This window comes from Acipenser ruthenus, chromosome 1 (assembly GCF_902713425.1).
Source record: "Acipenser ruthenus chromosome 1, fAciRut3.2 maternal haplotype, whole genome shotgun sequence".
In the NCBI taxonomy this organism is placed as follows: domain Eukaryota; kingdom Metazoa; phylum Chordata; class Actinopteri; order Acipenseriformes; family Acipenseridae; genus Acipenser; species Acipenser ruthenus.
This window is the reverse complement of record NC_081189.1, coordinates 951,626-973,349: the sequence shown is the minus strand read 5'-3', so window position 1 is coordinate 973,349 and position 21,724 is coordinate 951,626. Positions and strand designations below refer to the sequence as shown.

General features: G+C 43.6%; 2 protein-coding genes across 6 annotated transcripts; one reads left to right on the top strand and one right to left on the bottom strand.

Annotated features, from left to right (window-relative positions):
- Positions 1-544: 544 nt before the first annotated feature.
- On the bottom strand, positions 545-17,171 carry LOC117403890 (kinesin-like protein KIF24). Its single transcript, XM_059035605.1, has 14 exons — positions 16,813-17,171; positions 14,040-14,702; positions 13,597-13,780; positions 11,453-11,661; positions 10,834-11,049; positions 10,223-10,310; positions 9,703-9,824; positions 9,113-9,218; positions 8,416-8,487; positions 7,213-7,322; positions 5,149-7,034; positions 3,803-4,508; positions 2,950-3,043; positions 545-2,299 (listed from the first exon to the last, which is right to left on the bottom strand). Exons 2-14 carry the CDS (start codon positions 14,579-14,581, stop codon positions 2,180-2,182), a joined length of 4,455 nt encoding a protein of 1,484 aa, XP_058891588.1. The 5' UTR covers positions 14,582-14,702; positions 16,813-17,171; the 3' UTR covers positions 545-2,179.
- Positions 17,172-17,692: 521 nt separating this feature from the next.
- On the top strand, positions 17,693-21,079 carry LOC131696468 (bis(5'-nucleosyl)-tetraphosphatase [asymmetrical]-like). Of its 5 annotated transcripts, none has more exons than XM_059025110.1 (3): positions 17,693-17,801; positions 19,573-19,715; positions 20,524-21,079. In XM_059025110.1, the coding sequence occupies exons 2-3, from the start codon at positions 19,586-19,588 to the stop codon at positions 20,844-20,846; spliced, it is 453 nt and encodes a 150-aa protein (XP_058881093.1). In that variant the 5' UTR covers positions 17,693-17,801; positions 19,573-19,585; the 3' UTR covers positions 20,847-21,079. The 5 variants fall into 5 exon arrangements, with proteins under 5 accessions (XP_058881093.1, XP_058881132.1, XP_058881167.1 ...); XM_059025149.1 differs by lacking the exon at positions 17,693-17,801 and adding an exon at positions 17,816-17,957; XM_059025184.1 differs by lacking the exon at positions 17,693-17,801 and adding an exon at positions 18,245-18,329.
- Positions 21,080-21,724: the final 645 nt, after the last annotated feature.

The window sequence follows — 21,724 nt, the reverse complement described above, 5'->3', positions numbered from 1 at the left end:
CAATTACTAATTAATTATTCACTTGAATCCCAGCACGTGAATTAATTATGTGCAACCTCGTGCTCACATATTATATACTTTAAATGCACGTGAAGTGATGTGCCATCCTCGTGCCTAAATACAATTCTACATTTTAAATCACACGTGAAACACAGACCCGTTTATATCCTGTGTACCAATGCCTATATACCAACATTAACACAGCACACGCAACATAGAACACAGAAACGCACACAGGGGCGGAGCACATTGCCACAAGTCCTTTATCATTTTACTGAAGCTTGTTTAGCTTTCCAGACTTTTTTAAATTACTGTATGTGAAGCTGACCTGTGCAACGTATTCAAATCACACTTAAGTCCTATATGCTGCAAAGGAAGTTTCATATGTGAAGACCTTAAAAAAGGTGTGGAAAGCTGCAGAAGAATGAGAATGGGCTTGCAAGAAAGTTATTGTGCTCAGGAGAGGCATAGACATGTTCATTTAAAGCCTTGCTGTTACCACATCTACTTTAATTCCTGCTATAAGATGTTTGAAACAAGTAAATCAACATGTACATTTTGTTTTATTATTTTCATAAATCATTTTTAGTATTCCATATGGTACTGTCAATATTTCATACAATCCATATTTAATAATAAATACAAAACATAACCCAGTGCTTATCCATAACAGTATAGTTAGATGTACTGCAAAGCATTTATAAATAGGAAGGCACATTGTTTTAGTCCTGTAGGTCTCCATGGGTATTCATTCATTTTAAACACATCCAAACTAGGAAGCTGAAGTACAGCCTGAGATGACTCTTGCACTGCATCTCCTCCTAGCAGCTGATGAGTTAATAATATTTACCACTCAACTACAGAGCTAGCTCTTCAATTGAAGGGTAAGATTTTGTTTGTCTTTAAAATGCCTTGTTTGCGTCCCGCTCTTGCCTTTCAATTCAATGGGCTGAGATGCCAATTAATTAAAACCTTTACAAGATTGAAAATGTGGCGCACACAGCGAAACAGGTTTCTAACTTCTCTACAGAGCCCAGGTGTTGGATGCGGGGTGTTTTAGAGCAGGGCAAAGCTTTGGAGAAACAGAACTAGGTAATAAACCAGACACAAAAAGCTGAAAACTCAACCTGCATAATGCACTCAAAAGTGACCCCTGGTGGTGATAAGCTGGCTGAAGTATCCTGCTGCTTCTAAGCAAGATACCAGTTATTGCATGATTATATGACACATCTCTCTCCCTAGTCTTAAAACCTGCACTGTCTCGGATTTGATCTACTCATACGCTGGATGCTCCTTGTTCTCACTTAATTAACTCTCATCTGATTGAACTAGAACTACCCACCTTCCTCTGTGCTCTAGCCAGTGCCAGTTTACCCAAGGCATTTGAAGTGACTACATTACAACATGGATTGTCACACCTTGAGGTAGCCCTGGTGACCTTAACTTTTGTCACAAAAACACATAGGTTAGGTAGATGCTAGCAGTGCTTTAAAATGTAAGCAGCTGTCGATTTCTCTTTTAGAAACCAGGGGATTTGTGACATTATTTTAGCAACGGCTTAAGAATCATCTCCGGGCCAGCATCTTCCTTTGTTCCAATCTAACAGTGGGCTCTGTAAGATCAGTGCACTTCACACAGCAAAGGTGCGGCTGAACTGATTTGAAACAGTGTGTATTTAAAGATTTGCTTTGGTTTAAATCTTTTAAAGTGGCTTCAGGGTGACATGGTCTTAAAGTCTGAAACACTGTGTACTGTGTGAAACAGGGATCAAACCCAGGTTTCAGTATTCCAGCCGGATTTCTCAGGGTCGGATAAAAGCAGTCAGAATTGAAATGTTTTGCTTTCACACCATCGCAACAGCACTAAATCATAAGCTTCTATGCTGCAAGGTTTACCACTGCTTGAATGTACTTCTATGTTTATCCGCTATAGTATATATACACAATACATAACACATTGATCATATCAGATACAAAAATTAATAGGGGAAATATTTATAACTGAACTACATCTAACTTCCTGAGCAGCGACCGAGTTGTACGACGGATTATACACACTTTAGTTTGTAAAAGGTGTTCAGTACGTACGCTAGATTAGAACACCAAACATGTGGACACACTGATGCACAGTGCAGGGGCTGTGAGCTGGACTCACACAGAGCTGGAGGGTCCCAGGCTGGCTAAGGGCCCCCAGCCCCCGGGTAGGTGAGGTAGAGTTGGAGCTGAGCCCGGATGCTGCGCATACACTTGGCTTTCTGCACCATGATCTCCTCCAGCTTCAGAGCATAGTCTGTGAAGTCCTGGGGAGACAGAGAGGGAGAGACATAAGGAGTTAACCATCACCTAGATAGAAGCAACTAAACTATGCAACCTAATGCTAATAACCTTTATTTATATATACATATATATACATATATATATATATATATATATATATATATATATACACATATATATATATATATATATAATTTAAGAGTTCCCAATTTTTGTACCTGTTTTACTCTTCTTTTCGTAGCAACTTTAGAATGTTTAATTAAGTATTTTACCACTGCAATTCCCACAAAAGCTCTGGAGGGCTTAAGGTCAGTGAGTGTCCTCCAATCCCACAACCAAGCCAATTGCCTCTTTACACCCAGGAGCTTGACAGCGGATATCCAGCCCTGCAAGTGCCCCCGACAATTCTGCCTTCCTAACCCACGGGAGTGCCAGAGCCAAGCTCCAGTGAAGGTCGACTCAAACCTGCACTACCCTGACTGTATAACTCACCCTGCACTCAACGTGGACATGCCTTTACCAGGGACCCCAACAACTTTACACCTTATTAGGGAAGAGGATGTACTCTTAACAGTTACTATGCAAGTGGCCTACAATTGGGGTAAAAGGGAGTGGTGGAATCCTAACTGAACCACTGACCAAAAAGGTATAAGGAGGTGCTGGGCACTCTTACCAGTCCTGGCAGCTGGCTCAGCAGAGCCTCCTCCCTCTGCCTCAGAGTGTCCATCTCCTCCATCTCTTCACAGTGTGCCTGGACAACCAGCCTCCTGGGAATCAACCATCACAAGTATTAGGAACACTTTGCTCACTCTGATCCTTACCAACCCACAGCTGTGTGCCCGACGACCAGAATCATTTGACAGAGGACTTGGTTAACCCAGTCCCTCAACCACTGATCGGGTTTGACAAACAGTATGTCAGTACTTCTGTGTGTCCTATGATCGACTGCTTAAAGTTCTGGATGACACAGGAAGCAGTACAGATCATATTGCATTTATATGAAAGTTAAATCTTACATATGAGAATACTTTGAAAAAGATTATAAGATACAATACATTACAATTATTAGTTTATTTAGCAGACGCCTTTATCCAAGGCGACTTACAGAGTCTACCCTAACATTAATGGTTAAAATAAATGTTGCCAGATACGAAGGCACCAATATGTGACGTTATCAATAACACAAAGTGTGAAAAGATCCCTGGTAACAGCTTGGGCTTCACTGACAGGATAGTAATAAAATGACACCCCCTGACATCAGCAGGGAATGCAGTCTCCTCGTTTTGGGATTTCTGGAAGTTGAACAGCACAAATTATCCAAATGTCGTCAATTGTTCTCCTACTTTGAGAAAAGCGAACATAGAAGATGTGTCTATTTATAATGGCTGTCTTGACCTATTTCTGTTGTGCATGTCCATAATGGATCATCGGTTCTACTCCTATCTTTCAGAATCTAAAAAGGTCAGGACGGAGTCAAGCTTGTAGAGATTCTCTAACTTTCCAACAACAGTAAAACAGAAACGTACTGTGCCTTTCCCAGCGCTTCCAGTTGCTGGTCAGTGATCTGCTGTGGGTGCCTGGCTCCTGTGTGTGCTGAGAGCCACCGCCAGCCTGTCTCCTCGTCAGGGCTCTGGGGACGAGACCTCTGGTCCGGTCTAATGGGAGAGGTGGAGTCCAGCTCTGCACAGGCCATGTAACTGAACTGGGCGAAAGTGTTCTGAAGCACCTCCCTCCTGCTTGGCTCCACCGCTGCTGGACTGCTTCCTGTTTCCTCCAACGAGTCCTGTTCACCCTTAGGTGCTGGCCCTGAAGCTCTGCCGTTTTTTGAGGCATCAAACTTTGATCTGCCCAGATCTTCTCTGCCAGGGCTATGTAGCTGTAGCTCAGCCTGGTCCTGCAGTGTTGACAGCAAAGTGAGGACAGTCATCTCTGGGGCCCTCCAGTAGTGGCTCTCTGGAGGTGCAGTGTAGAGACCGCTACTGTTGTTTGTGACATCTCCTTGTTCTTTAGTCTCACCACTGCCACTTACACAGCCTCCTGCGCAGGGCTGGTAGTGCCTGCTGCTTGAGCCCTCTGGAGTGCTGAGTAGGCTCTTACTGAAGCTGCCTGTACTAGTGATCAAGTTTTGGGAGGGCTTCTCTTTGTTCCCTAGGACTATGCCTTGTCCCAGTCCCTCCGGTTCCACTTCTAGTCCAAATGTATCATCGATGGTCACAAAACCCTGGGTAGAGCCTGACACAGAAAAAAACAGATTACTAACGGGCATTGAGTCTTATGATTGAAAACTATTTCCCTGAGCGTTGACAAAAACAACAATAATTAGGTCTTTATTGCTCAAAGTTGCTCTCTCAGCCCAAAAGGGGGCCGTTTCCCACTATAAGGCAAAAACTGTAGTCAATATTACTACTGACCGCTAGCGTAACTTTTGCCCGGTTTGTGGGCAATAGCACAAATTACGTGACACTGTATTAGCCAATAGGGTTTCAATCAAAAGTTTAACTTATGTAACTGCATTCAGTTTAGTTTTTCCTTTATTCACAAAGGTTTTTCCTAAGATATTTAGATGAATGCAGCTGTGATTGGTTATGAGTGATGTAACAGCAAGGTTTAAAGTCAAGATAAAGAACCACCACACCACAAGCACCATTTTTGTTAACTTTGCAGTGAAGCAAAATTGTGGCTACATTTTCCTCCTCACAGGGATATAGTGGAGACCTCCATCATTATATAATTTCAGAGTATCTTCCACTATATCTGTCAACCGGGATTGAAAATAAAAAAATAATGCGCTATACAACAATACACAAGATCTGGACCCAGAATCTCCTTTCTTTAAATCACCAGATAAAAATGTACTTAAATACTAGCTCACCATTAACAGAGGAAATGGTTGTGTCCAGGCCAGGTTTCAGGTAAAACTGTCCCCTCTGCTGCTCTGGTGCTGCAGATTCTGGCTTCCAGCTCCTCTCTGACCTTGAGGATGGCTCCAGAGAGGATTCTGGATCTCGAGCCAGTCCCTCGGGGTCCCCTTCCCTGGAATTCTTTGGAGTGGATGTCCCTCCCTGAGCGAGAAGTCTGTCGGGAGTCAGGGGACCGCAGTGGAAAACAGAATCTGAAGCGGCCGTCCTTTCAATGTCCAGGAGGGATATCGTTAGGGGGGCCATCATCCCCGAAGAAGAATCTTTAGAATCGTGCATCTCAAGCAGATCTTCTGTCTCTGACGAGGGTTGGGAATCAGGTTTATTGTCCATACCTGTTACAGATGCTGATCCAACAACTCCCATCACACTCCCCATTTCTGATTTGGCTAAGCCGGTCCCGGTTGGCGGTATATTGGAGCCTGTTTCCTGAAGAGACGGCAGAGAGGCTACTGCACTCGCTTCTGGCCCAGCTTGGATGACGAACGAGTTGATCTGCTTCTGATCAGCCGACAGGTCGTTGAGATTCTCCTCTGGGAAGCTGTGATCCTCCTCTTGGCAGTAGGGTTTCTCTGCCCTGTTGTCGCTGCACGATCTGTAGCTGGCATAATCTTCCTCTGTGTTCCACTCGGCGTGGATGGGGCTGTCTTTAGCCTGGTCCTCCCAGTGCTCTCTCTCCAGCTTCCAGCTCTCATAGAATGCCAGATCATCTAGGTCACTGTCTTCCCTTTCCCCACTCTGCCCGAACTCATAATCTTCTGCATATCTTTGCTCTCGATCACACTCTCCTTGGTAGTTGAAGTTTTCTCCGAACCTGTAGCCATCTTCCTGGTATCTAAGATCTCTTCCTGCAAATACGTGCTCATCTCCGCTATTGGACTGTTCTGCATTCTCCAGGTGGTCAGCATTGCTCCGGAGGGTTGTCGGCTTTGCGCTAGGAAGTAAGACGAAGGAATCATGACTGCCGTCACTGTGGCCATCCCCACCACTAGCTCCGCTCCTCTCAGCACCTCCAACCCTGACGTGAGTGAGAGAACCCTGGCTGCTGCTGCTGTTTCTCCTCTCTTCTACTGTCTCCCCCAGACCACGCCTCTGGTAACTCTTACTGTTTGTATGCTGCTTCTGCTCTGCTCCCATCCCCTCTGCCCTGTAGAGAGCTAGCAGGCTCTCCAGGGGTTGATAGGGCAGCTTCTGCTGCAGTATGGGCGATGGCTGGAGCTGCTGCAGCTGCTGGTGGTAGATTCTCAGGTGCTGCTCCCGCTCCTTCTGCTCAAGGTACATCTCTGCGTAGCTGATATCCGAGTGCTGGGGGCCCCATCCTCTCTGGTCCCCGGATCTCTCTCTGGTAACAGTTTCCTTCCAAACCGGTCGCACTCCCTGTAATTTCTGAGCTGCTGTCGCATTGACCTTCGTGTAATGCCCTTTAATAAAATATTTGTTCTTTGCGGAAGAGTCAGTCCTTCTAACAGCGTGTGCTCCGGACCCTAGTTCTGCCACGTCTTCCCTTCTTCTGCCGCCTCTCAATGTCCCCTTCACAGGGGTTGTCTGCTCCAGCCAGGCCTCCTTCACAGTCCGTTGGGTCCCCCGGGTAGTGACAGCCTCGTCCTTTGGCGTGGAGCAGAGGAGCACGCTGCTCGGCTGGAATAGACCCTGGGTGGGTCTCGGCTGTGGCTGAGCGGACTGCTTCACCCCTCTGTCCCCCAAGAGCTTCACTTTCTTAGGCGAGTTCCTCTCCCGGCAGGAGTTCTTGTTGCGTTTGGGAGACGGGCTTCCCACTGGCCTGCCTGCTTTGTGAAGGTGACCTGGGGAATGTTTCACTCCTCTCTTCAGCTCCTTAACCCTTACAGAATGAAAAAAAATGATGTAAACAAAAGTAATGCAAACATGCTACTGTCTCTTTGGGAGCTTCAAGGGACTGGTATATAGCCTGCTAGTGGTTTAGAGCCATATTACTGTAGTGGCACAGTCTTGCAGGTTTTACACTGAAAGTCAAGAAGACAGTACAGAGCTGTGCTTACCTGTCTGCGTAACGTAAAGTGTTAAGAGTGTGTTCTGTGGCTATGTGGCTGGGTGAAATGTTAGCAATCATACAGGTCTTTGAATTTCCAATAAATGAGTCTTTCAGTACCTGGAGAAGAACATACAAAATAAATCACATTAAACGCTCTGAAGTCAAAATCATGACAGCATTCAATGCTTTTAAAAGTTAACAGTTTCATAATTCTCCAAATTGAAAAGGTCACGTAAAATCTAGTACTTTTAACCATTTTAGTATTTTAATAATCATTTAATTGACTAACTTTCTTGCTGAGAACTGAAATGTTTTTATACATGCAATGTCTGAGAACTGTTGGGAGAGGTGACATCTGTTCTTTGTTAAGTGGGGAGTTGCGGACTGCCTGACAAGTCGGGGTCTGTGCTGGAGAAAAGAGAGATAAGGAGAGGACTGCTCTCGTCTTGTCTGGGGAATGTGTGGGTTGTGGCCAGTAGAGGCTGGGGGTTAGGTTATATGTATTGTTACACTGTTAAACTCAGCACAGCTGGAAAGAGAGAAGAGAGCTGACATTGCCAACTGTCCAGATCTAGCAGCTAAGTATTAACATTCCCTGTTACTCTGTATTAGGGCTAGTTCATATACTCTAGTAGAATTTCTCTGTATAACTTTACCTCTATGTTAATGGAACCGGATTGCTGTGACTTGAAATTGTTTGTCATTTTTGGTGCTTACCCTCTCAGTGTCTCTGGGAAATATTAAGGAAAGTAGGCCTTGTTTTCTCACAACCACTTCACAAAGTGCACAAATAAGATACTAGGGATGGGCACTCTCTATAAAATAGGTTGTGTGATACTAAACAAGCAAGAAATGAAAACCTTGCATTAAAAAATAAAAATATACATGGTATAAAGCACCTCACCTCTCTATCATATATACTTGTGACTTCCACATTTCAAAAATAGTTCAACATTTTTATATTTACTCTTGTTTTTCTTCTTCTCATTTTTTTGCTATCTGTGAAATGATTTACTTGAATTTCATAGTATTCTAAATACAAATTTACATGAAAAATGGTATAACCCTGGCAGTGAGCTGGGAGACCCTTCTTGTAATATTAAGGATGTTTCTGTTTGTACTTGTGGACATGCTGTTTTAACGATGGGCTGGGGATGTGGATAAATCGAGTCAAGCAAGGGTTTTACACCAGGAAGGGACCCGCAGTTACCTGGGTCAGTTTGCTCTGTCTGAATGGCGTATGGGCGTGTTCCTGGTCCAGAGCTCGAATACACTCCTTCAGCTAAGGAACAAAACACACTCCTGCGTTACTGCATAGACCTGCATCTAACCCTATGTACCTTATCATATATATTTTAATCATTTCGTTTTAACAAGAACTGACATGGAAAAGCTTCAGAATACCCAGCTGATTAAATTGCAAACGTGTATTAATGTGTACCCACTGTATGTGTGGGATCAGAACTCATGTTAGTGGCATTTAGTCTGACAGCATTCATAACCAGGATAATTACTTTGTGAATGAACACAATAGCAGCCATATCGTGGGAACAGATTTGATGCAAAGAGGCTCACACAGTCAGGAATTAGGTAGGATTTTACAATGTTAAATCAGAAAATACATGCAGCAAGAACGAACTACTAAAACACTGCTTGTTAAGATGAATTCTTCTTTATTTTACTGACTTTCAAAACAACTCTCCACAGTATTCTTATTCTGTGACATGGATTTATGGTCTACAGTGCGACGAGTGAAACAGTAAATCCATGTCTGTTATTTCAGTTACTTTGTGTTCCTATTCTAAAGGAAACGTTCTATGCATACTATCTCCACCTCCTCTAAGCCCCAGGTTTTTAGTCTGCAGTATTTAAACAGGCTACAGGGGAAACGGAATGAATGAACTCACAGCTAACAGGCTCTGGTTAATTTCAGCTCCCTCCATCTTGGTCTGTTTGTCAGGGTCCCTGGCATCAGCTGCCCTCTCGCTGCCTGCCAGATCAATAAAAGAAATCCTGTGGCCAAGAGAGAGCAGAGAAACACAGCTTACTGACAGCCTTCACGGATCACGTCAAGCACGCCAGCTGAGAGACACACAAGCTGTTAGCTCAGATTAGTGACTCCCTCTAAACTACATCCTTCAATCACAGAGGTTCACTTTTGACCAAAGAGTTTACAAATCAAATTAACAACAATACAATTAATTTTTTTAAGCACTTTAACATGTTAAGGTTACAAACTTCTCATGCAGGCAATATTCTGACTTGTTATATTTCTATAACAAAAAAGGGAAAATGTGGTCCTTGGTGGCTAAATAATGTGACTATATGCCCTTTGAAATGCTGACAATAATTATTTAGAAAATAATACTAATGATAATAGCTTTTTTATTTGTAATCATTTTTAAATCATATTGGTGGGTAAAATACAAAGAAACTTCACTGTGAGTCCGTGCCCTCCGTGTCTGTGACTGTGCCTCCTATGGAAAGGGTCTCTTACCTCCCGTACACCCTGGCGTCCGAGTCCTTGATCTGTACCTGGATGATGGCGTGCGAGCGAGAGGAGTCTGCGTTCACCCCGCTGGCTCCCGTGCTGCGCTCCTTACTGCCCCACGAGATCACCTGCACACACAGGGGGCACACACACCGCTCAGACAGCTGTCACTTACCATCTTCCAGGCCGCACAGAAAGGTGAGAAACAGCAACAGCGTACAGGCTCTTAGAAAGCAAGCATTATATCTACACGTGTATAGATGGCGCGCTGGTGGGTTCGGATTTTCTAAATTGAACACCAGTGTTTTATTGATGTGATGTTTGAATTTAACATACTTGACTACAGCACATACACTCTGTCAAATACAAACTTTATTCAACATCCTCTGATCAAGAAAAAAACAACAATCAACAACTCTAGCTGTGAACCCTGAAAGTTGAAATAGAGCTAAAAAGAACAGAGCATGAAATAACACTGGAGATCACATGGTGTTTAGTGTTGATGGAGAGAGTAGAAAGGGATTACCTCCAGCAGCGTGTCCACCCTTACCACCCTCTCCTCTCGCAGCCCCACTATCTGCACCACATGGTTCCCATCTTCCCTGGCAAACAGCCTGGAGAGGAGAGAAAACAGCAGCTTCAGGTTACTGCGCAATGCCACAGAGCCCACAAACCCCCAAAACTCTGCCCCATCCTCCACTGAAAGAAATACACATGAACCCAATTTCTGGTAGTGCATATCTATAAAACAAGAAGACACAATACAATAGTATATTTAACTCTAAAATAGCTTGTACAAACCAAGCCCTCATGGAAAATCCCATAATGCTCTCATTCCCATTTCTCATTCATGGACAGAATTTAAGGCAGTATGATATGCAGTACGGTTTTGTGACAAGTGTCAGGATCAAGCCATAAAGTCTTTGTTTATGGGTTATATGTTTATGTATACACTATATATTTCTATATCTGTGTAACTCCTTAGATAAACACAACATGCTACATTCTGTTATAATAAGGGTTCACCTTTAAATGAAGAATAAATAAACAGAAGGAAGCTGTTTCCACACACCCCTAACCGTAAGCCACATCATTTTAACTGGCCTAGTCTTCTCGTGCTAAGGAGATTCTTGGTACCGTTTCTTCCCGTCCAGCAGGTCGTAGAGCTGGCCGCAGTAGATCTCGAAGAAGCTGATGTAGACGTGGAGGTGGCGGCCGGGCTGCAGGGCCTCGAGCTGCAGGAAGATGTCCTTTGCAGCCAGAGCGTAGAGCCCCGGGTTCTGCCGTGTCCCGATCATGGTGTGCGTCTTCCCAGCGCCTGTCTGTCCATATGCAAAGCAAGTAGCCTTCCCCCTGAAACAGGAAGTCAGTAGGAATGGGTAAGGGCAGCTCCACAAAATATAAAACACCCCTAGATCTGTCTCGATACACATGTCTATATACATATGCTGCTTCTAGCATATCGAGTTTGTCGTAAAACAGAGTACAGTACATGATCTTTGAAAAAGACAGTGTTTTTAAACACTCGCCTAGGTTAAACATTACTTTAAACCTGAGAATGCACTTGTTACGCTTTTACACAGCTGAAAAGGGTTCCATGCACCTTTGAACATAAAGAGACTAATGTCCTGTTTCTACCACTAATTATGTGTGTCTGTGACATTTTAAGTACTGTAGGCTGACTTTCTAAACTGTGACAAATAAACAGCGCCCAGGATGTCAGCAGATGGAAATGAAAGGAAGCGGAGTGTCGTACCCATTGAAGACATGCTGGATTAGGGGATAGGCTGTCTTCATATACACATCCTGATTGGAGCACGCATCGTCAAAAACGCCATCAAAATGAAACACATGCTGAAGAAAGGAGACAGGGGGTAAATGGTATTCCAAAACAGTGAACTTGCACGTGCTTCTCTTTGTATAATAAGAGGCACTGTATGACTGTGGTGCAGGGCAGTACACAGTCTGTTTACATGTTGGGAAGCTAATCCTTGTGACCCCCCCTCCCCTCCCCTCCCCGCATTCCCAGGGCATGTGTGATACTGGTTAGAAGCTCCCAAACAAAACAATAAAATAATTGCCAACCAAACAGTAATTCAGGAAAGATCAAATAAATACCGGTAATATACAATGAAGTGCTGTCCTGAGACCCCTTCACTGTTTTGATGTGCAAATCAGGTAGTGAAATAGGGAGCACTGTACAATAAAATACAGTGCCTTGCGAAAGTATTCGGCCCCCTTGAACTTTGCGACCTTTTGCCACATTTCAGGCTTCAAACATAAAGATATGAAACTGTAATTTTTTGTGAAGAATCAACAACAAGTGGGACACAATCATGAAGTGGAACGAAATTTATTGGATATTTCAAACTTTTTTAACAAATAAAAAACTGAAAAATTGGGCGTGCAAAATTATTCAGCCCCTTTACTTTCAGTGCAGCAAACTCTCTCCAGAAGTTCAGTGAGGATCTCTGAATGATCCAATGTTGACCTAAATGACTAATGATGATAAATAGAATCCACCTGTGTGTAATCAAGTCTCCGTATAAATGCACCTGCACTGTGATAGTCTCAGAGGTCCGTTTAAAGCGCAGAGAGCATCATGAAGAACAAGGAACACACCAGGCAGGTCTGAGATACTGTTGTGGAGAAGTTTAAAGCCGGATTTGGATACAAAAAGATTTCCCAAGCTTTAAACATCCCAAGGAGCACTGTGCAAGCGATAATATTGAAATGGAAGGAGTATCAGACCACTGCAAATCTACCAAGACCTGGCCGTCCCTCTAAACTTTCAGCTCATACAAGGAGATGACTGATCAGAGATGCAGCCAAGAGGCCCATGATCACTCTGGATGAACTGCAGAGATCTACAGCTGAGGTGGGAGACTCTGTCCATAGGACAACAATCAGTCGTATACTGCACAAATCTGGCCTTTATGGAAGAGTGGCAAGAAGAAAGCCATTTCTTAAAGATATCCATAAAAAGTGTCGTTTACAGTTTGCCACAAGCCACCTGGGAGACACACCAAACATGTGGAAGAAGGTGCTCTGGTCAGATGAAACCAAAATCGAACTTTTTGGCAACAATGCAAAACGTTATGTTTGGCGTAAAAGCAACACAGCTCATCACCCTGAACACACCATCCCCACTGTCAAACATGGTGGTGGCAGCATCATGGTTTGGGCCTGCTTTTCTTCAGCAGGGACAGGGAAGATGGTTAAAATTGATGGGAAGATGGATGGAGCCAAATACAGGACCATTCTGGAAGAAAACCTGATGGAGTCTGCAAAAGACCTGAGACTGGGACGGAGATTTGTCTTCCAACAAGACAATGATCCAAAACATAAAGCAAAATCTACAATGGAATGGTTCACAAATAAACATATCCAGGTGTTAGAATGGCCAAGTCAAAGTCCAGACCTGAATCCAATCGAGAATCTGTGGAAAGAACTGAAAACTGCTGTTCACAAATGCTCTCCATCCAACCTCACTGAGCTCGAGCTGTTTTGCAAGGAGGAATGGGCAAAAATTTCAGTCTCTCGATGTGCAAAACTGATAGAGACATACCCCAAGCGACTTACAGCTGTAATCGCAGCAAAAGGTGGCGCTACAAAGTATTAACTTAAGGGGGCTGAATAATTTTGCACGCCCAATTTTTCAGTTTTTTATTTGTTAAAAAAGTTTGAAATATCCAATAAATTTCGTTCCACTTCATGATTGTGTCCCACTTGTTGTTGATTCTTCACAAAAAATTACAGTTTCATATCTTTATGTTTGAAGCCTGAAATGTGGCAAAAGGTCGCAAAGTTCAAGGGGGCCGAATACTTTCGCAAGGCACTGTATACAAAAATCCTACACGTTACCAATCTAGCTAGTGGGAGTGGAATGGAGCGAGGTACCTGCAGGATGTACTGGGTGAGGTCCACAGCCTCCTTCTTCTCTTGGATGAGAACGGTCCCGCTGTCCCGGGTGCTGACCACGTCCGCCTCCCCTCGACGCTCCTCTCGCATTCCCAGCGGCCGCTTCCGCACACACACACGGATCCTATCGGACTCCGCCTGGCCCCGGTCCCAGCTCGTCTTCCTGAAACACAGCCAGCCAGCACACGCTCTCACGGTCGTTCCACACACTGAGGTCACCTGACAACGTAACGCAATCCCTCCTATGATATTTTATTTATGTTCCAGTACCAAGACAAGTGCTTATCTGTCTCAAAAGGTTTGTCTCACTGCAAAAATGCAATAAATGAAATATTCAATATGTTACCCCTAATCCCAGAACAATATTTCTACTGGTAACAGACAAGTACGTCAGGTACATACAGGTATCTAATAATAGGTACCTGGTGGTGGAGTGCGGGACTCCGTAGTTGTATCCTGAGGTGGAGGAGCATGCTACTCTCTCAAGGTGTACCTGTTCCTCCTCTGCTGCCCAAGCCTCCTCCACCCTGCCAGCCACCCTGTTGTGGTGCCATTCCCCTCTTGCCAGCGTGTGCCTGGGCGAGCGCTCCCTGCCCTCTTGTTTGCTTGTCTTGCAGTAGGCGGAGGAGGAGGAGGGACGGCACCCTCTTTGCTCGGCTGGCTCACTCGTGGGCAGGGCGGTGAAGTCCAGCTGCCGGCGGGGAGTGGACCTGGTCAGTGTGGCCCGCCTGGGGGAGTGAGGGTCGTGCCCCTCTCCACTCATGTCACCCTGGAGAGCCTTGACAATCTGCACCAGCTCAAAGAGCCGGGTGCGGTCCTGCATGTCATGCACGCCCAGCCGCGGGTAGTCACTCATGGTGACCCGGGAGAGCTGCTGGGGCCGGCGCACACCCAGGGCTGTGAACTGAGGGTAGTAGCGCTGCAGGCCGGCCTCGCTCAGACACTCGTACAGACACGTCGCCATCTTCACATCAACACCCGGGAGCAGAAGAGGGCTGCCAACAAACAGGACAAACTTCAGGAACAGGAAAAGGGTAGCACTTTCTGTCCAATAGGCCTGCCTCTTTTGGGTATCTTCATCCCCCCTTTAAAAAAAAACAATTGCAGATCACTCTTGAACCTACTTTGTTTCACTTGGCTTCCTTGGTAATTTGTTTATTAAAGTTTGTTTGATTTGTTAGCATCCAATTTACTAACCTTTATTAATCCTCTTCAGTCAGTAAGCCTAACACCTGTAACTATTCCTCATGACTAAATTCCTTGAGACATGGGATACTTTCACTGACCTAGTATAGGGGTACTTACTGTATCAAGACACACGGATGCTTTACAGTTTCATTGATCCTTGTTACAGTATAAAAAGCTGTAATCTTACATCTCCTTTGCTAATCCCCTGGCTCTTGCAATAAGATACAGTTTACATATAAATAAGTTATTCCTATTGGTTTACATATTTAAAACAAATTCATAATCTCTGAATTCTAACAAAAAAAATAAATCACTTACTTGCTTGAGTTTTATCTGTGGCCAAGCCTTGTACTGTACATGTTACTGTGAAAGTGATGTCAGACTGCAGCTCAGGCTATTGACTAGTGAAACCCAATCCCACAGCAATATGAAATAACTCTGTTCATTTTAGAGAAGCCAGAGCAGCTGCAGTGCTGTATCAGGGCAGCTGCTGGCTCATGCAAAGCAGGGCAGGGCATAGAGTATATAGGAAGGGCAAACTCTGATGCTGAATGTCAGCTGGTCTATGCAGACCAGACAACTGGTAAAAAAATAAATAAAAAAACACAGCAGACACTAACTATTAGAAACTGTATGACAAGATCTCTAGTAGAACAGACCTCTTCAAGGGAAAACAACAACAACAACAACAACAACAACACAACACAATAATGCCACAATCAAAACACCAAAGTGTGGACTATACCAGTCAGCTGCTGCTTCGACTTGATAAAGGTTTATGTTCTGACAAAACTTGACAGTTGGCTGTTTCACATTCATCTTCAAGACTATACAAAGGGGCATTCCACAATAACTGTCTTGTTGTTCCTAAATCTACTTATTTCAGCTCATTTTTCAAAAGTGTTTAAGTAGTAGATTAAATTTGGACTTGTCTTAATACACAGAAACTCAACAAACCTTTTTTTTTTAAAAAAAACAACTAGGTTTTTATTTGTGTTACAGAGGGGACAGGAAAAAAAAAGTTTAATTTTTGTATTTCTTATTTCAAGGTATAGACTACATCCAACAAAGTCCTGTGAATTTAAATGAAACACTAAAGTCACGTCTTCATACAAATTACTATAGCAAGTTGATTATCCTTTAATAGTCTATAATAAATACAAGTCAAGAATACAGTTCTTACCCCCTACTTGGAATGCATGTCACACAGTAGTCACACTTTACACTTTTACATTGCATCTACACAGCTGATTATTCAATTGTGATAAAACTGTAAGCATCTTTAGTTACTGCGGATCAGAATCAGACAGCACAGTGTATGGAGATGTATGGAGATCTGACCTGTAGTCCGTACACAACACTGCCTCCCTACTCATTGTAGTGCGTAGAGGGCCCTACAAAATCCATCACCCTTTAACTGAACTGCCTAAAATGATACTATAAACTTGTGAAACTCTTTAGGAGGAAAGAAACCACATGAATTCGCACTGTAGCCTAGCATGGGATGTTATTTGATAACTGCACACAACAGTGAAAGCTAAGCATGCTGGTCGTGGTCCTAGCACTGAACGGAAGCTGGGTATTTATTATGAGCAATGTTATTGAATGGTCTCTCTCACTCTTACACTGTCAGTCTCCTAATGAACAATGAGCTTCCTTCACTATTTCGAGCCACACATTTTTCTATTAGCCTTCAAGGTGCAACAATACACAGTAAACAATCGCTACCCGGAATGTTATGTCACACGAAGCCACTCGCTTATATTACAGTGGATTGCGTATGACTTACCTGGACATGAACTTGCACATTAGTCAATTTAACAGAAATAAATAAATAGATAATAATAATAATAATAATAATAATAATAATAATAATAATAATAATAAACAAATGTAGGGTTATTGATTAGCTCGGTGTTAGGGTTAAAATCAAGGTTTTAAATGAAATCATTTGAAATACAATGTATTAACTGCCCTTTTTAAAATGCATTTGTTCTAATAACTTACCTTGTTATTTTGGTATGGACAGACGGTTGTGTCACCGAGCCTTCATTTACTTTTGAAAAAGTGTGGACCCAGTTTAGTGAAACCGCATATACTTTTGTAAATACTGTATCTTAATCATTTCTTCTTCGGACTGGTCGTATTAAAACCCAATACATCATATGCAGCATTAATTACACATTATTTACCGTACATGTTGAGTTTAAGCTACTTTGTTTTCTTGTGTCTTCGATGCCCCGTGTATATATATAATATATCTAAACCAATCTCTCCCTTCCGCTTCCAAGACGCTGCCCCTGCTCTCGGGTATCCATGGCAACGCCGCGAACCGTTTCAAACTTACACCAGACTCGCGCCGGGACTCCCGCTTCCTGGTGATGGGAGACAAGCCAATCAGAGTGCATAAATGGAGTGGAGGGGGGGGGGTTACAACAAGTTAACCAATGAGAGCTCACGGTTCGCTCTCGCTGATCCCCTGCCGGCCAATCATTCTGAACTATCAGCGCTATCCCTCTAGGTCTAGGTCGCAACGTGACCAACCAGAAATGCATAACGGATGGGCGGGTTCTCTCCGTTTTCAACCAGGTCCCATTTAGTACCGTATAACCAAGCAAATAGGCGCATATTATTATGAAACGGGGGTGCGCTATTACAGATAAGAGCACCGACATGCGGGGCTATTTTAGGAAAGAACTGAAGAGAAAGCAAACAGTGAAATTCGATTACAATGCTTCAGTGTATTTGTAATGAATGTAATTATCATAATTTACGACGCGGGCTGGTGGGTCGCTAATACTCGGTCCAGGCGCATTGGTTTATCAGGACATTAAACACCTGTGCCCGTGGATAAGGAAACGCGCTTATTCCCAGGGTTATACGGTAGTCGTCTAACGCAGTCATTGGTGTTTTAATATCATCTGAAGACTTGCGTGACGCGTAGACTTCTCCCTTTCATTCAGGAAGCGAGCTGGGTGAGGCGTGTGCGGAAAGATGTAAGTGTGTACTGTTTATTTACATTTCTGAACATCATTTAATCGCGTTTATACTGCCCGGCATTCACTTGTGTACACATATCACATTTGCACCATCGACTAGTTTAACGTGCCCAGGGTATCAACAGATTCTGGGGAGGCATTCTGTGTGATTCGGTGAGTTAATTGCAAAATAATAATAATAATAATATCTTTATTTATTTATTTTATATATAGCACCTTTCATAGTGGTCCACCATCACAAAGCACTTTACAGAGGTAGGCTGTGAACTGTGCATTATATGCAGAGTCACTTACAATAGGACACTGATTTAACATCTCATCCGCAGGATGGAGCACAAGGAGGTTCAGTGACTTGCTCAGGGTCACACAGTGAATCAGTCAGTGGCAGAGGTGGGATTTGAACCGGTGATTGTCTGGATATAAACCCTGGACTTTAACCACTGGACTTTAACCACTGGACCACACTGCCTCCTTGAATGTGTCATTAAATGTGCCTGTACCATGTAGCTACTTATCTCTGTATCGGTAGGTCTAGCATAAAAGTAAATTATGACACATTATATTCATCATTTATTCCAAACCAGTTATTTGAAGACAGTAGACTTGTAAAACAAATTAAGAGCACAGTGCATTTCCATTTCTCGAGCAACGATACCGTTCTGAAACGTTCAGACAGAAAATACATGTTTGTTTTGAGCACAGGTACTGTAGCTGTTAGTAATGAAGTTGTTATTTGTGAATCTCAGATGCCTGTATAATTAACTGTCCGTCCTGGGTATGATGAGATAGGAGATTTGCAGCAGCTTGCTTTCAGTCGGCAGACAGCGTGTAAACGGTCACACTTACTCCTTGCTTGCTTTCAGTCGGCAGACAGCGTGTAAACGGTCACACTGTTGCTCCTTGCTTGCTTTCAGTCGGCAGACAGCGTGTAAACGGTCACACTGTTGCTCCTTGCTTGCTTTCAGTCGGCAGACAGCGTGTAAACGGTCACACTGTTGCTCCTTGCTTGCTTTCAGTCGGCAGACAGCGTGTAAACGGTCACACTGTTGCTCCTTGCTTGCTTTCAGTCGGCAGACAGCGTGTAAACGGTCACACTGTTGCTCCTTGCTTGCTTTCAGTCGGCAGACAGCGTGTAAACGGTCACACTGTTGCTCCTTGCTTGCTTTCAGTCGGCAGACAGCGTGTAAACGGTCACACTGTTGCTCCTTGCTTGCTTTCAGTCGGCAGACAGCGTGTAAACGGTCACACTGTTGCTCCTTTGGTTTCACATATATAAGCTCATGTGCTGAAGATGATTGTCATGCAAGACGTGGGGATTACTATAAGGTGTTATCCAAATCGTATTACTGTACTCCAGCACATCGTCACAGTAACATTAAGAAGCCATGCAGGTGGATTTCTCTACGTTTTTCAGGCTTTGTTTTTCTTCTCTTTTCTAAAACTCGAAGCCCTCAAATCCGAAAGGACAGCTCCCAAGCAGAAGCATAGTCAGACTTTGTCCAGGGCTGATGGTGGGTGCTCTGTTGGCAGGTGCTTCTGTAGCTTACCCAAGACTGCAGAGAGTGCTGCTGTTTCAGAGAGGTGACTTCCAGTGGGGCTTTCAGCAATTCAGAAATCATTGAGGAAGGGCCATGCCTCCCTCCAGGATGATTTTAACACGCTGGTGGTCCACAGCAGCTCCTACCTGCAACTCTTTCTGGCAGGTCCAATGCCTGTGAGACACTCTAGAGCTCCTCCTGACCCCAGACTGTTTCTCTGTCTTCTTTAGTCTGCTGAGGGTTATGGCTTTAAGGGCATGCGGCCTCATCATATGCAGAACGCTGAGTGGGAGTGCACTGAAGATGGGGGATGAAATAGAATTCCTGCTGCTTCAGACCTCTTATGGGAAACATCACTGGACTCCCCCCAAAGGTAACATCCAGCTGCATGGCACAGAGGCAACGGGAAGGGGAAAGGGGTGCTTTATAATGCCCACAGAACACAAGGGCAGGTCTGAAAGGAAACATATCCCCATTTATAAACAGAACTATGGGCCAGTCTTTTAATTAGTTCATGGAACAGTTCAACTGAAAACTGGTGATAGATGCCCCATTTACTTTTCCTATGTAACGTGCGATCATCACTGTAATAAAACGTAACTGTGCTTTATGTAACAGGCAGTCATGTGGTTTTGCCTCATGTTGATCTAGCATTGTTTTGGGAGTGTGGATAGGGTAAAACAGAATAAGGGGAACGGTGGACTAGTTAAAGAATAGAGCTTTGGAATCTGCAGTAGTCAATTTCTCATTTTCCAAACTTAAAGTCAATGTAATAGTCAAAACCAATGTGGTTTAATTGCTAAGAAGGGGTGGCATATCAATGGCATTTTGAATGATATCAGTTCAATCAGAAATATTTTAAGTTGATCACGCGTTATGAACGTTAATGGCCCTAAAAGTTTTTTTTCAATAACTTCTTGAATGAAATTCAGAAGCACTAAAATAAACTTTTAATAAAGTGATGACAAAACTATTGACTAGAAGTCTTTCTCAGTGTCTTCGAGAATCTGTTGTCATTACTTATTCAGTTTCTTTTAGTATTTGTAAGTGTAGCACTATTGAGTGTTTAATAGTTATGGGTGACTGATCAAATTCAGGCAAACTGTTCCCAAGATATAGTAGTTTAGCTGAACCAAGGCAGGAATTCAGTTCTTGAGTGACCCTCCAGCCTCCCCTCCTAGGACATGTGGACCCTGGGGAGGATGACCTGCAGACCGCTCTGAGGGAGACGCAGGAAGAGGCGGGGCTGGGGGAGGAGCACTTCCGCATTCTGGAGGGCTACAGGAAGGAGCTGCGCTACATGGTGAAGAGCCAGCCCAAGACTGTGGTGTACTGGCTGGCGGAGCTGTGCGACAGCGGCACTTCGGTCCGGCTGTCCGAGGAGCACCAGGACTACCGCTGGCTGGGCGTGGAGGAGGCTTGCCAGCTCTCAGAGTATAAGGACATGCAGGAAGCCTTGAGAGAGGCACACAGCTTTATACTGAACAGACAACAGCCATCCTGATCTACACACACACACTCACACGCACGCTAACACAGAACCTGCCTGTCTACCGGACAGATCTGAATCTGACTTCATTGCTCGTTTTGTCTGTAGCATGCTTGTTGTTGGTGATTGTTACTGTACTAAACAAAAACATAAGTGTGTTTTGATAAAAAAAAATAAGAAAAAAAATCTGGTAATAAATCTTGTAATGAGAAAAATAATAAATATTGGTGCCTGCACTATCCTTTAAATTGGCCTTATTAATTGCATTTCTGTTTTCAAATGTTTTGATTTGTCTATGGGACAGAATTTGGCCCTCTAGCAAAAGCTCAGTTAGTCAAGCCTAAGATGATTATTTTTCAGTGTCGAAGGCTTATTTCATTTTGAAAACTGAAGGTAGAACGTTTTGTACAGGGGTTGGAGCAGAAATAGAAAACACATTCCATAATAGAATTTAGAGTCACCAGGACAGCACTGTTTGTACGTGGCAGAGAGCCAGTGAGCTGTTTAAAGTTGTAAAATTGCGTATGTGACCATTCCTCAATGACTACTTACTTACTGGCACGTTTTGGCTAATGCCACTTCAGTTACAAATACCCCTACTGCTGGAGATATCCCAAAACTAGCTGCTTAAAAAGTTCATCCAGTACATTCTAATAGAGATGACAGGTCTTGGTTAATGTTTGTTTCAAGCTTTTATACAAGTAAACATCAATATCTTTTGCAAACTGGCTTTGCCAAGTCACCTGGGAGAACCTTATAGGTTTGGGGAAGATTAGCAGTACAATATAGAGAGGGGTCTGTGATGTGGTGTCTAATGGAGGAGGGGGCTTACAGGACTGGATATGTGACAATGTTGTATTGCTATAGAGGTCTCCAAGTTCATTTTTGTGTTA